This window comes from Drosophila hydei, unplaced genomic scaffold (assembly GCF_003285905.1).
Source record: "Drosophila hydei strain 15085-1641.00,03,60 unplaced genomic scaffold, DhydRS2 tig00000063-arrow-pilon, whole genome shotgun sequence".
Classification (NCBI taxonomy): domain Eukaryota; kingdom Metazoa; phylum Arthropoda; class Insecta; order Diptera; family Drosophilidae; genus Drosophila; species Drosophila hydei.
Window position 1 is genome coordinate 7,955,811 of NW_022045657.1, and position 16,064 is coordinate 7,971,874.

At 37.8% G+C, this 16,064-nt stretch overlaps 3 protein-coding genes across 6 annotated transcripts in view; 1 reads left to right on the top strand and 2 right to left on the bottom strand.

Annotated features, from left to right (window-relative positions):
- The window catches only part of LOC111595676 (homeotic protein proboscipedia), a 33,841-nt gene extending 30,509 nt beyond the window's left edge, over positions 1-3,332 (bottom strand). For all 4 annotated transcript variants that reach the window (XM_023309530.2, XM_023309522.2, XM_023309539.2 and 1 more), the window contains exon 1: positions 2,855-3,332. In XM_023309530.2, the coding sequence (XP_023165298.2) occupies positions 2,855-3,332 (478 nt within the window). The remainder of the gene's footprint in view (positions 1-2,854) is intronic.
- Positions 3,333-7,933: 4,601 nt separating this feature from the next.
- On the top strand, positions 7,934-8,886 carry LOC111595462 (protein zerknuellt 2). The gene is made up of 2 exons (XM_023309223.2): positions 7,934-7,984; positions 8,056-8,886. The coding sequence occupies exons 1-2, from the start codon at positions 7,934-7,936 to the stop codon at positions 8,884-8,886; spliced, it is 882 nt and encodes a 293-aa protein (XP_023164991.2).
- A 2,164-nt stretch (positions 8,887-11,050) lies between these two features.
- Positions 11,051-11,872, bottom strand: LOC111596459 (tetratricopeptide repeat protein 12). The gene is made up of 4 exons (XM_023310695.2): positions 11,769-11,872; positions 11,511-11,708; positions 11,326-11,448; positions 11,051-11,267 (listed from the first exon to the last, which is right to left on the bottom strand). Exons 1-4 carry the CDS (start codon positions 11,870-11,872, stop codon positions 11,051-11,053), a joined length of 642 nt encoding a protein of 213 aa, XP_023166463.2.
- Between the last annotated feature and the right edge of the window lie 4,192 nt (positions 11,873-16,064).

A 16,064-nucleotide genomic window follows, 5' to 3' on the forward strand; every position in this document is an offset into this window, starting at 1 on the left:
GACGTAGCACGAAGGAAATATATCTTTTGTATATATATATACAAATATTTATATATACATTTATCTAGGAAACTTTCAACTATCCTGTAAAATGTGAGATAAGCTAAAAGCTCATATACAATTTTCCATTTGAATGTGTCGTTTAAAATGCAGAGTTTAGTCCACTAAAGATATAAGATTCCAGCCGTGTTTTTATGTACAATGTGGACCATATATTGCATCCCTGACTAATATGTAATCTGCCATTTATTGTTGTTAACTAAATCAAGTTTAAGTCCCAAACTATTGAAATTCAGCCGTTTCGTTTAGATAAATCTGGTGTGGTTGTAGTTTTTCAAACGCTGCTGCTAGAGAAAGGATTTTGATAAAAATAATGCTTAAAATAATTGAAGTATTTGACTACAAATCAAACGTGGTTTCAGTCAAGATAAATTACAAAGCTGTTGACAAACTAATTTAGCTGCTTTACAGCTCTTCATACTTAGCAAAATGTAAGTTTAGCCCACTGTTTGTGCTTTACCTGTAATGATCCTCGACTCTGTGGGATACTGCCAACACTTCAATGCGGATACAACCTGACATGGAATTAATTTGACAACATTAACAAATTAAACTGTTAAACCAACACACACACACTGATGCACACACTAAAGCATTTGTCGAGTCAACTGAAAGCCGTAACAACGTTCCCAGTTTTCTCTCCTTCTGTCCATTTGTCCGACTTGCCGCCCGCCTGGCAAACGGACAGACATTTACAACATCATTTGTAATCCATATCGCTCAGCATGTAGTCCCACAGTCCCAGACGAATACCGCCCCATGTGAATCTGTGTTTGTGTGTGTGTGTGGGAGCAAAGATGTATTGACCCTTCAACAGATTCTGTACGAGTGGTGTCGGCGCTTGGAATGCTTCACGCTATTTATTGGCTCACTTTCACTCGGACTTGAGTAGGAGAGGCACTCAGCTGGGTTCATTCTTCCACTCGTTGGCAAGGCTAAGGATTTGCTACAGAACTCGCCTTCACACTCGCTGGGGAATTTGAGATGTCGCTAGCCACGTGTTTGGATTTCAGGTTACACTTGAAGCGTCTCTCCGATTAGTGGTTGCCATTTGTCAACATGATGGTGTGGTTGATATTAATTGGCATTGTATTAGTCCAACTCTATGCTGGTCACACACACAGCTGCACTGGAGAGTGAGTAGATATTTATTATACCTAAGCAACCTTGCAGTAAGTGCACTTTAAGAGCATATCATTTGTTTTTATAAAGTTGTTTCAATGTTATTTCTATCTTAAGCACACAGTTTGCTTCATTACAATATTTAATCACAGTTTTAGCTAGTTAATGGCCAATAATTGTTTGTATAATGTATTTTTACCATCTTTGAAAATGAGCAAAACAAAATTATTTCAAACTTGACATTTGCAATCTATTGAAAACAAGGCTTTAATTCTGTTGGCTTAGCGATTATATTGAAATATTTAAGAAGCTTAGAGAGCTACTATACATTGCTGAGAGCCTACTCTTTATATAAATGTAGATGCAAATATATAGACTGCAAATATATATACAAAATAGACATTACTTATTACCCAAGCCATGCTTATGTTTTCCGTTCATTGCAAGTCCAAGCATTGTCAAACTCTTTCAAATCGTAGCCGTTGCCTTAGGTATCGAATACACAACTGCAGAGAACTGCAAAAAGCGTTCCACTTGTGTCCAGTTGTGATTAATTGAAAGTTTGGGCAAGTGAATGGAATCGGCATGGAGTAAATGTTGATAATGCCCGAAATGCGGCAACAAATGCGAAATGCGCTGCAAATTTCCCGAGGATACACTTTTACGTATGCCCAGCAACAACAACAGTTGTAACTGCAACTTGCAACTGTTGCAACTGTTGTGCGCTGCCTGCTCGTTCCCATTCCCATTCCCATACTCATGCACATTACCCAGCTTTCGGCTGTTTTCCTGCCCCCTTTATCGAGACAGGGGACAGGAAAAATATTTTGACAAATGAACCTAAATAACAGGTTGCAATCGCTCAGAGGGGAGAGGGAGTAGCAGCAGCAGCAGCAGCAGTAGAAGAGACAAGGGAGACTGAGCATATGCGTGGCCCTGGACCGACCCTGTTCTCTGGATAGAGTGGACCTGTACCTGTGCCTGTGCCTGGACAGGAAAACGTATGACCAGACAACCTTGATACCTCATTTATTTTAAAACGTTGCTGCCACAGTTGCAGGCTGGTCGTAGTTTCTGCTGCACAAATGAAATCGACACATTGGGGTAAAAAAACTAAAAGAGAAATAAAAAAAAGAACTAAACGCGCCCAGCTCGAAGACGTTGAGCTGTATTCATCAGTCGCACTGACGAATCGACGTCGGGCCACTCTCGAAAATTGTTACAAATGATCGCAAATAACAGATCTTTGCCGGTCTTTGGGCCTGGTTCAGGGCGCGTTGCCCATCAAAGGAGCCGAACCCAGAAACAGAAACAGAAACGAAGACGAAGACGCGTTGCGTGTGCTTGGCTGATCGAGTGAGCTACAAATGAGATTGGCCAGCTGGGATTGGGATTGGCCTGATTGGGACCTGGAATCTTTATGTGAGGAACTGGATTGGGAGACGAAACCAGAGGCTGTGGGCATGGGTGCGGCGCCGTTCGATGCTAGGCTAAATTGCACTGATTTCTTGATTAATGAGAGTTTTGCATTTTCCAGTTAAGCCTGCTGCTGATTGCGACTTTTCATCTCGCCGGTGCACTTGCAGTGGCAAGTGGCACATAGAGAGTTGATTGCAGCTATTGCTTCCCTAACTGAAGACTTGATTATAGTTATTGGGTGCTTGGTACTCACCCTGATTGTTGTTGTTGCTGCTCTTGCGCGATGTCTTCTTCTCCTTCATCCAGGGATACTCGGGCACCGAGTCCATCCCATCCGGTGTCTGTGGCACACCGCTGACACTAACCGGATATCCGCCACCGACACCGACACCGCTACCAATGCCAACGCCAACAGGTGTGCCAATTTTCGGGCTCTCCGGACTCAAGTGATTGAGAAATTCGGCCATCGAGGGCTGAGAGTTGATGAAACCCCCCTCGGTGGCCATCCAGTAGGCGGTGTCGGCGGCTCGTTTATCACAGTTCGGTGCCATTTTGTTGACAAGCATCACCGCTGGTGGTGGTCCCTGCGGTCCTTGGGGCGCCGCTCCGGGCACAATTGGCACCGACACCGTAGTCTGGCTCGTTTGCACCTGTAGGGGATTTAGGGGCGACTCGGATTTGATCTGGGCGCCCATTTGGTTGGTGTCCAATGTGCTGCACACCTCTTGCATTGTAAACTATATTTTCTTATGGAGTTTCTTCTCTATTTCTTGTCTATAGTTTATTATAATTTATGTTCTTTTATTTATGCACCTGAAAAGAAGACGCATTCCAAACGAATTATTATTGAAATAGTGGTTTTATTATGATAATTATTGTGAGAACCCATGTATATTATTTAATAAATATTTATACTCATCTAGTTCAACAACTATTTTATAAAGAAAATAAAACTATTTTATAAAAACAAATATTAATTTCGCTGAATATTTTCAGGTTTGTTTTCAGCTGGCGCCAAGAAAATGGCCGTCGGGAAACGAAATTGCAACGACAACTGACTTAGATTTTCCGGTAAAGATACAACGTAAAGCTTAGGCAATGGAAAATGAAAGGAAGCCAAATAGAACTGGTTTCTATACTAAGCTATAATTATTTATATAAATATATTGCTTATCCTTAGAGCGAGTTTCAATTTACACAAGGTAAAATGCAGGTCTATAAAAAGGATTATTTTTTTAAATTTCTTACATTTCTTATATAAAACAGCATCAAAAAGACTTTAATGAATACAGAGCGAAGCATCAATAAAAGCTAACAGAGGAACAATATATATTGTATATAGGTTTAGCTTATGGCTTTTTTATAAATACTAAATACTACTATTAACTAATAAATACTGAATGCTTAAAAACTCCTTAGTACAATGTAGAATAGAATTCAATATATAGATAGACTTAGATAGACTTGCATAATTCTAATATTTCTGATTTCAATTTTGTGAACCAGTAAAGCGAACTTAATTATATGCAGCCAGCGCATGAGTTAATTTAAGCTGAATAATACTTTCTGTAACATTAATAATAAGAACACAGACAAAAATATTTTAAGCATGTTAATCGAATGCTATCACGCACCATTGCTATATTTCGCTGGGACAGATCCGTGTGCAGCGTTAGATTTCTTAAATTTCCATTTTGTGTGCGAAGGTTTCTTTTTTTCTCACATTTTTAGCACTTTTACACAATGCGGGTTTTGATGTATTTCTGCGTGTCAAAGCAGCACACTTAAACTATGCGAATCGAGTACTATATTACTGAGTACTGAATATTATTATGTGTTTTCGAGATATATTTACGAAGAGGGTCAGATAAGACCGCCAAGCAGGCACAAAGTTGTCAGCGACAAGCGCGACGCGTTGCTCCGACTATTTCGATGGCGATGGCGGTGGCGATGGCGAACGTTGTTGTTTAGCCAAGCGAGACTGTGGCAGTTCCATCATGTCGAGCTGCCAGCTACAGTTTTACACACATTGGCACCCATGGCGACGCGAGTGCCAAAACAACAATGGGAACACAGCACAACAAGACGGACGCACGATAATGCAATAGTTCGCTACGCGGTACAGCGGTGCGTATGCGTAACGACAATTTCAGTTGAAGTTTTGCTTGCAAGCTGAGCAAGGGCCTGGCAAAGCGACAAAAAACTGAAGCTGATCTTGCAATGGCCAGCGTGCACACACACAAGCGCAGACACACATACAATTGTACTGCAATTTGTAGTTACAAGTTACACTTTCCTACACGTTCGCGCCAATGTGCTGCCTCTATAGCTGTCTCTTTCTAACCTGCGGCGTAGGCTCTGCTATCGCGTATCGGTGCGCAGAACCGGTTTCAGTTGTTGATGCGGCCGCGATGGCTGGCTTTTGCCGTTAATATTTTATATTTATTTAAACTTTTAAATACTATTCACTGTTTTATTGCACATTTCTCAGATACAGTTTTAGTTTTAGCTAAATGTTTCGCCAAATAATAGATATTCAAGTTAAGATTCAGATTCGGAATCGTATCTCTCCCTCCGGTTTGGGCAATACGACGCTGCTTCGTGCGGGCACGACACTTAGCCAACCATTTCATCCAATAGCACCGAACGCACTGAAACTTGTCCGCACTTGTCGCAAGGAGTGGCCAAGAATGAGCATATTGTGCGACTGTGTACTCAAAGATGAGCGCCACAACCACCAATCAGAGGGGCGTGTCTAAAGCGGCTTGTGGTATATGCATGTGTGCTGTGTTGGTTGTGTTGGTGTGTCAGAAGTAGTGGCAGCGCGCAATGAAAAGTTGGGGTGGATTGAATAGAGCGGAGAGATGTGCTCGTGAGTGTTGAAGTCGTGTTCTGCTGGCAATGTTGTGAACTTACTTGAGTGGACGTCAAACTTGTATTAGAAATGTATAGATAGTGAACCAAATAATAAATTATCAATAGGAGTGCTTAAGATTTTGCAAAATAATATAATAAAATAATAATAAAATCCGGTTTCTCAATACTTTAATGTTGACATAGAATATTTTTAAGGCACTTTTTAATCAGCCTTGTATCAATATATTAATAAGTTATTAAACAATAATATCTTAATAACATGTTTGCTTCCATTTCTTGATTACTTCTACGGCACACTGATGTTATGTCTGTTATCGCTAGATCTCCACGGCTTGTGTAAAGATAAGCAAAGAGTGGAGACGTGCATGCGCAATAGAGATGGCTAACGCAGTTGCCGGGCCAGTCACACACAGGTACACAGTAGAGCCACTCACACATGTTCGCACTCTCTGTACTCACACACATACACGTAACCAGTGTCTGTAAAGTCTCCGCATCGCTGATTGGTTGCAGCGAATGTGTATGTTTGCGTCGCCCTGTCGCTTTTGTGGCTTTGTCGCCGGCGCTGTCAGTTCAGCAGCTGCAGCGCAGTTTTTACGGTAAACGTGTTGCGTGTGACGGAATTTATTTGGTTTTTGTTATTTACACATTCCGTCGCCGCAGCGACGAGCTTCCATTCCTTTTTTCTCTCTCTTTCTTGTTTTTGTTGTTTTTTATTTTTGTTGTCTCCGGCGCTGCGTATTTTTGACATTTCGCTTTGCACGTTGCGCGTCTTTCTTTTTGTTTTGAGCGCCTCTTCTTGTCTGTCTAACCATCATGTTGTCAATCTTGGTGGCATTCGTTTTTCTGCTGCCACACTTTTTCACATTCTGTTTTTATTGGCAAGCGCTAGCTGCGTTCGCTGTTTGTTTCATTTATGCGGCACACTCGCCATCAAAAGTTAACGAACGAATGCATCGACGGCAACATCGTTTGCATATAGCAACTATGTGTATACAAAAATTAGTACAAATTGAATAATTTTGTTCAAAAAATGTATTTACAAATTTAAGATAATATAGTTGATAATTGAAACATATTTTTAAAATTGAGAAGAGCTCGTACATATACTCAGAAGCATATCAAATTAAAAATTACCTGTATTATTTATATTCTACATTGAAATAATTTTTATTTTTACACAAAAATACATACAAAATGTATACTTTTAAAATATAATTTGGTAAAGTAATATGAGTTAAAACTGTGATACGAGTTGATAATACCTTATATTACGAAACTACTGAATACTAGAATGCATTTGTTAACTCATATAAAAAATAATCTTGTTTGTAGGTTATTTAGTCTAATCTTAAAGATTTGCTAGCTGATCAGATATTTCGTTAGTTTGCATAATCCTCTACGCCATTCCCTTTTCGTTCAGCGCCTTGCCATAAAACTATATTAGGTGGCAACACATGCGCCGGGCGAGAGCTCACATTTTTATTGGCGGGGATCAAGTTTAGCTCGCGATTTGGCACAGGTAAGGCAGGTAGCTTAAGGTGAAGTATTCACAGTTCTTTTGGAAAACCCGTGGAAAACCCGATTTATTTCTCTTTCATATCTCAGTTAAGGATGAATTTACCTGATGAATCTTTATGACACAGGTTTACAAGTAAAACTTTCCATGTGTAGTTTAGCTTTAACAATTTTTAGTCACTGCTTCTCGATTATATATTCTCATTTGGAATACTTTTGATATAACAATTTTTTAAAATATATAATTCTATAAGATTAATCGTTTTGATCGATTTTCATGTAGAATGTACGCTCGGCTTAAGTTAAAATAGAATATATTAAATAGATTAGATAACTAACTTATTTTTCTTCTTTTTCATTTTTTATTTTATGGTTCCATCTTCGATTATTCCTATGTATGTAGTGTAGCTATTCCTGCTTCCATGTACTTTCTACATTTTTATGTAAGTGATCTTTATATATGTATAAAATTGATTGTGTTTGCCATGTGTCCTTCCATTAAACTATATTATATATAGTATAGCAGTAAGAACTTATATTTTCGATACATTTTATATGTGTGGGAAATTCTTCTCACATAAATTTTTATTTGTCTGACTTTCGATTGGACTTAATGCCTTTTAGGAGTCAATTGAATTATGCATTATAATTAGACTTATACGACGAAGTCGGCAGTCGTTTCGCAATCAAGGCTCACGCCACTTCGACACATTTGGTCGAGCAGTTTGCGGAGACAGCAACTGGACGCGACATACAACAACAGCCGGCTGGGCTGTGCCAGACGCAGTGCGCACACAGGTAACAGCCAGGAAGAGTCTTCCGACTTGCGGCTGGACTTACCTGTAGAGTATAAAAGTTAAGGGACTGCACGAAATTGAAACTAGTTAAAAAAGAAATGTGTCACAGGACAGAAGCTCAGCTCAATTCTCTAAGCGAAATGTACACCAACTGCAATACAAGTGAATCGTATATGATGACCAACGACTTGGTAAGTTTGACATATATTTTTTATACTACAGTTCAGTTGCTTTAATATATAATTATTTTTTCCATTCGCAGGCTAGCTTACCTCAATCCTCTGAGTTCCTTTCCCCTCCAGTCGCTTCCAAGTGCAAGAGATCTCGTACTGCCTTCACAAGCTATCAACTGCTCGAGCTAGAGCGAGAGTTTAATGAGAACAAGTATTTGGGCAGACCTCGTCGTATCGGCATCGCTCAACGTCTGCAGCTAACCGAAAGACAAGTGAAAATATGGTTCCAGAATCGTCGTATGAAAAGCAAGAAACAAGCCAATAGACAGTTGGGCTCCAAAGTGTTTCTTAATTCTGCTCCAATTCAATCTAAAGATCATCTGGAACCTCCGCTCAGTGAGCATGAACTGATTGTCGAACGTCTATTGCAATACGTGAGCGGGGGCCAACAACCTGAGTCATTTGAACTGCCCGATCACTTAAATAATAATTATGCCGCAATGGAGCAACAATGCGATATTAATGTGCATCAGCTTCCTGGACGACTGCCCAGTCCTGAAGTGAGTGATCTGGACTTATGGCATCACGATTGGCTCAGCACAGAGTTATGGCATGGAAGTGCAGGCTTGGAAGATATGCAAGATATCCCACACATCGATCAGTTAACAAGTGCTACGACGATAGATCAGCAAGTGGCGTGGAATTCGGCTAGTTCAATGGCTACATCTGCCTGCTCATCTAGCGCATCATATGATTCCTTTGAATCCCTGGAATCTTTTCACAATTTCGATCAGTTAAATGCTGCTCCAATTCCCGACCAACACTTTGAATGGGCTTCTAATTCGAGTTCTGCAACTACATCTGATGCGTCTTATGAATCGTTTGATTTCGATTTCTTGCAGAATTTACTAAATAATTAATTTAATTTATTGTTTTATTCAACTGAAGCTTTAACTTAATTTTTTAAATAAATTAAATTAATATTAAGTTAAAGAAAAGTTAAGGAAAAATAAAATTATTACAGTTTAACATCGTTTTTGTTTCTATCAGGTTTATTATTATAAACATATTATGTATATACAACTATATTAATTAAATATAAATAAAAAATAAAATAAATAAAACTCTTTCTCAAGATTTTTCAAAATTTTTTGTTTGTCTTTTGAAAAATGAAACATAAATTAAATTATTCATTTTCTAGATTCATATCTTTATATATATTTAATATTTTAATAAAAATAAATTTGTGAGAAGCCATTATAGTGTTCCAAGTGTTTTTGTTATCCGCCCTTTCGCCGGCTGTTCACTTAGATAAATCGGTGTCATCATATCATAATGTAATTTCCACATATTGAAATTTTGCTCGAGTGTGCGTATCCAGTTTGAATATTGCTTCCGCTTTGATGCAGATTGTTTTGTGGACAATATTTCATCAGCAGCTGTTGTGCCAGATATTAGTTTTATTATTTCAATAACATTAATGCATTGCATTTCATTATCGATAAACTTTGCCAATATTGATTAGAAAAGTTTAGTATTGGCATAGTTGAATATATATACATAACTGTATACAGATTGAGGGAGAACCTGAAGACAATGTTCTATAAATTTAGTAGCTCATTCTTAACATTAGAGCTTAGTTTTATTTCTTTTTCATCTGATGACATTGCAAAACAATTAATGCTCATTCGATTTTTAATAATTAATGTTCACACACAATACTATATAAATAACATTTTCTATTGATGGATGAACTGTTTTTATAACTATTAAATAGCTAGTTGCAACACGATATCTATGGCCGCAATAGCCGCGTTAATTATGAACTCTTTTGTTTAGTATTTAATCAAAAGGTTAAATGACAAGTGAAATCAATTAAATAAAACAAGAATAGAAAAAATTTTACGACTCATTTGCAGCGACATATGTACATATATATGTTATACATATATATTTATACGAGTATTTGGCGCTTATAAAGACATACAAGTATTTATTGACTATTTATCATGTGAGATTTTAGCTAGCCTGTCACATGTATGTGCCCCATCTCTGCTTTCCCGCTCTCTCTCTTTTTCTCTCTCGCTTTGTCTTTCACTCGCCCTCACAGTTGTGGAACTTGAAGCAAAAGATGCAACTACCGCAACAACCGTGACAAGTACAACATTTGTGTCGCCTGCCTTCGCCTCGCTTCAATCTGTCGCCCTCTGGCGCAACCTTTGACACGCATAAATGGAACAGGAACAAGCGAACCCCACCACCCACTCTCTCGCCCTCTCACTCTGCCTACCCACACAGTGTGTGACGCATGGGTACATTGGGGGCCTGTGCACTCGATTCTGGCCGGGACCAAGACCGGGACAAACAAAGATCGCAATTTGACTCTACACCACGGAGCTGTCAGCTCACACAGTGTAGAGGAAGATTGATTACCGCCATCGAATTGTTTGCCCTAACGGGGTGAGAATGGGTTGTGGGCTATGGAGTTGGCATTGAATAGCATTAGAATCGAAAGAGTTATTCGCCGGTTCACGCTTCCGCAGCTCCTCTCTTCGGGCTGATACTGACAACGTTGACACCAACATGAAAATTCCTGCTGTCATATGTAAACAACACTTGAGTTAGCATTTACCTCGGTGGCGGGTTTTCGGTTTCAATTTGAGGCTCAAACCTAAAATAAACTTTTAAATATCGGTAATGCACACAATTAGCACATATAACAAACAAAAAGAATTAATTTCAATGGTTCATCTAAAATTCTCATACTCAAGCATATGATTCCATATCCAAGTCCAAAGTCGTCGTATTTGGGGCTGACATAAACTAAATTTATTATTTATTGTGAGATGAACAAAAATAAGACTTATCTTATTTCGATTCTTTAAGAATATTTCAGTTGCACATTAGTTCGTATGCTTTTTAAGTACAAATTCATATTTTATAGGACATATATCTGAATGAACTATAGCAGGGTCTCATTAACACTTTAAGTAGATATATGGTACTATTATGTTGTTAAACATATAAATTATAAAATGATTTATTATAAAATATCAGGAATTCAGTTTGAAGTACGCTCAAGACTTACTGCATATTACTCATTTTTTCAAGAAATGAGTTTATGAATTCCAATTGCTTAGAGTGATATTTACGCACATATTTAATGCAGTTCTCGTAGCTGGCCTCATCGTCGAGGCCTTTATAGGCCATTGCGCGATAGAGCCAGGCTCTCATGTACTTCTCATCCAGCTTATTCAGCACAAAGTCACAATCGATGATGGCGCGCTTAAATTGATGCAGTCTATAACAAATTTACTGTGAGTTTGCTATATATTTCTTTGGAGATATGAATTAATTACTTGATATAGCTGAGAGATCGATTTATGTACAGTATGGGACTGTCCTTAATATTCTCAAGTGCCTGAGTGTACATGCGCACAGCACTCTCGTAGTTACCCTGGCGATAGTCGGAGTTGCCAAGCCTAAGAAGAGAATTTCGCTACATAAAATATATATAGTTTGTATTTAAGCTATCTCCATATACTTTCTAAATTTCTGCGCTACTTTCTCGCGTTCTAGACGCGCTTTGGAGCGCTCTGCCAGCTCTACATCCACCTGTCTCATAAATGTAAAGCGATCCTTGCTTTTATTTGAGGTATTTCCTGGATCCCTTACAGTGACCATGAAATTGTCATCGGTAACACTGTCTGCAGCCTCTTCCGGTTTAGTTTCAGTCTCGTTTCTACAAGTGTAATTTATGGTAAATTTATATTTATTACTTTGAAAGAGTTGAATAATTTACTCATTTGGCTTTTTTATGCTTCGTAGCAAATTGATAACCTCATCGACTGTTGAATCGAGTCGCAGGAAACTCTCATCCATTTGTGGATGTTGCAGTGAATACATATTGGGATTACTTTGTTTTATTTAAGATTCCTATACAATTATTTACTACACAGCGGATTTTTGTAAATGTTTGAGCTAACAGTTGAATCGTTTGTTTATACAACATGTACGGAGGCATGGCATGGTAACCATGTCAATAGTGCTCCATGGATACTCATTGAGTGCTTAGCAACACGCAAATGTAAATATAAGATATATATATATATATATATATATATATATATATATATATATATATATATATATATATCAGATGAATATTAAGTTTAGCAAATTATTACGAATATCTAACAGTAAGTGAAGACTTCTTCAGTGTACTGCCTATAATTATCACAGTAATTGTTTTCGATTCATGGTTAGTATTGGCATGGTATTTTAAAAAAATCGTATTACAGCCAAAGCGTTTTTTACTGATCACAAATTGAAGGATACCTAATAGAAGCAACGGCGTTAGTTAAAGTGAGAAAAGGAGAACAAATATAGGACAGCTGTGAATTCAAAAGATAATATCTCAGGGGTAAGCCCTTAAGAAGCGAAATGTATTACTTCGGATAAGGATAACTTAATCTTTGCATGACACTAGGGTACCAAATCCTATTGACTTTTATTTAAAAGCGTTATTTTATATTTTTATATACTATATGTGTTAAATTTATAAATTTTTTGTTCCCTAAATGCACAGACTTATTTCTATATCTTAAAAATATTGCCTTGAAACTTCCTACATTTCTACATCAAATCTGCTGCTCTTTGTTCATTACTGTGATAATTGCCAGTGCAAATAAACAAATAAACTTAATTACATTCAGTAGTTTCTTGAATACTTTCAAGAGAATTGCGAGTATATGGGAGGTCTATTTAATAGCTTAAATGTAAGGCAAGTTCTGGCACGACTTCACGAAGTGCTAGTACTTGTTTTAATACTTCATTAGATTGTTGAAGTGATTTTTGTATATTAACTGAGGGTACGATTATCTGCGAAAGGTTTTAACATACGCTCCACAGCGTTTAAGTGGATTGTACAATGTGTCCATATTACTTTTCATTTAATCCCAGACAATTTGTAAGATAAAGAAATGCACGCATGCTAAGCTCAGAGGATCAATTATAGACTATAAAACATAATGGCATCTAATAATAGAGCCGCAATCTGAACGCTAAGCCAAAGACCCAAACAAACTTGCAGTCATGCACTTTCATGGCAATGGAAACTGCAACTGGAACTGACTCTGGCTCTGGGTCTGGCTCGAGTGCTGGCTGTGGCTCTGGCTCTGTGCATGTCGGTCGACATTACCTCGTCCTGTGTGTTGGCACTTTGAGAGCTGGCGGCGGATATGTGTCTCGTGTGCACATAGCATTTAGGAGTGCAATGGCAATGGCGATGGCTGTGCAGCTGAGAATGGCTCTTTCTCTGGCTTGGGCTGGCAGGCCGGACATGGACATGCTTAAGCGCCAGCGACGCTCGTTGCTCGTTGCAAACTTTGACTGTGGCCGTTTGCTCGTTCCGTTCACGCAAGTGGCAACATGCAGGAATAAATAATTGCAGCTCAAAGCGAGCCGGTGAGCTGGTTGTGGCACCATTGTGGCACATCCCTCCGTGCAACCCCTTTGGCCCGCTAACCAACAGACCGACCAAATGGCTCACATGACGCATCGCATTTTTATACGAATTGCGTTTAGGCAAAGTGCTCAAAAGTTGTTTTCCTTTTTTCTGCCTTCAGCTGCTGTTGTGTGTGTCCACATGACGACCGTTCCGGCGTCATCAGCATAGATTGCCATTCGGCGTAATTGTTACAAATGGATTTCACGTAATTTAATTGTGGGTTTTACATCATGAAAAATATACCGGCCATTGGCTCATAAATATGCCAACTGAGAAGGGACATACCTAAATATATATATATATATATATATATATATATATATATATATATCTATATATATATATATAAATACACATATATGTATATAAATATATATATATATATAGACACAAATATAAATGTGTGTGTGTGTGTGTGCTTACAGTTATAGATATCCTTATGGGAGGTCAACGGTGTTTGTCAGTTTGTGGCATGCAACAAAAGGTAGCTGCTGCAAGTGACTTGCCAAGAATGATTTAGTGGATTAAACGCCCTTTCGCGGCTTTTACAGCAGTTTCATACTGCTGTCACTTGAATATGATTGTATAATTATTGTTATATTGTTCTTTAAGTCATACTTTAATAAGTGCATAAGAATAAGTGGAGTAAGCCTATCTGTTGGTCTCAATACTTAAAAGCAGAGGGAGAAGGAAATTGCAAGCAAACAAAAAATAAAGTTTTCTATTTTTATGTAACCCATGGAACTCTTTGAAGCAGTAGTGGATCGAAAGGAACATCTTATAGCTGTACTCAAGCTTAGCTTAATTTTACAAGTTTAACATTCTTTTAATTTAACAAGTTTTACATTTTTAACATAACTATTTCGACTATTTAATGTTAATCGTAAATGAAATTAGTTTAAGTAAATTGAAAACTGATAGAATTTGTATTCGGAACTTGAAACATTTCAATCATAAATATGCAAATAAAATAACGTTTAAATTTACATTACATTTAAATATTTTATCAATATGTGAGCTGCAATCAGTTGATATTTGGTATAGCGGCGCGTGCGTATTTTGAGGAAATAATCAAATATTCAAATTTGTCGCACATTGTTTTAGCCCCAGAGTAAAAATGCGAGCAGCAACAGATGCTGGCAACAGCCCCACGACTTTGGCCCATGATTCAGGCTATGGAAGGTACAACAAATAATATTACCGCTCTACTGCGTACAGGCTGTGCCGCTGCGGTGTATGGCAGCGACAATCCTGTGCAGAACGAAGCTGGAACAAGGTGCGCAATTGGCATTCAAATGTTCAAGTGAATTTTTTCACGCGCAAAACCAGCTGCGGAATACAAAGCAACAGCAGTTGAGTCCAACTCCTGAGCCAGTACCCATTTGGTTCTGTTCCACGCAGAGACACATGAAGCAAGCCTTGCCCACTATTTTTCATGGCGTGGCAAACAGGGCAGAGGCTGAAGCTAACCCAACCATCCAACTTGGCTCTACATATTCGCATCTCTTCCCATTCGCTTCCATTGCCGTGTGCAAATTTTGTGTGCTGAAAAAACTTTCTTTTCTTTTTTCCTTTTTTTTGGTTAACTGGGAACGGGGCATACATTTGGCCTGTTTATACGACAGGTGTTGCCATATTGGCAGCGTTGAGGGACTAACACGTCTGTGAAATGTCATAACGTTTAAACGTGCCAAAAATACTGAAAACAGCCAAAAAGCGTAACAAATGTTAAAAACTGCGAGTGGGCTCAGTGAACTAGCAGCAAGTTAAATGGCATTTCAAATTTGAAGTACATGTCAAAATTAGCTGAATGAATTATTATTTTATAAGCAGCAGATATTAAAGAATTGGCAAACAGCAAAGAGAATGAATTTATTTAAGGACTCCGGTAAATATGTTTCAGCAATTGAATTCACTTAAGATTTAATACATGGTGCTAAATTTATAAATTGTTAATAACAGAACCAGCAAAGCTACAGATCAGAATATCAAGAAAACCAAAAATTTAAATGAGAAAATTATTTGTAGAAACTGTTAATAACTAATGAATGAAAACACACACATATATATATAAAAAATATATATACGAGTGCTTCACTTAAAGTCTCGTTAATTCATTACTCTATCGAATAGACTTAAAGATACGTTTTATGTATACTATAATCCAAATAATATTTACACATCTTTACGCTTTGTTATATATTTTGCAACTCGAAAAGAAAATATAAATAAATAAAAATTGTTATAGCTTCAAACGATAAATATATAAAACTAAATCAGGCAAAATTATTTATTAAAATGAAAAAGTTTTTCACTGCAAAGATAATTCTGTTGGCAGAAAATCCTTACATAAATATTTTCACTCTTTCGTTTGCAATTTCAATTAATTTATGAGGCAGAGGCGAAACGTGGTTAGCCAAGAGCCCGTTTAATTAGCACACAAAATACATTTCCTAGCTCTTTGGCTGTTTGGCTAAGCGTTCAAGAAATAATTGGCAAGAGCTGTGAAAGCCGCAAATTCAAAATTCAGAGCTGAAAACGCGCGCTGCGATTAGCCATAAAAATTATAGATTCAATCTAATTAGAAAT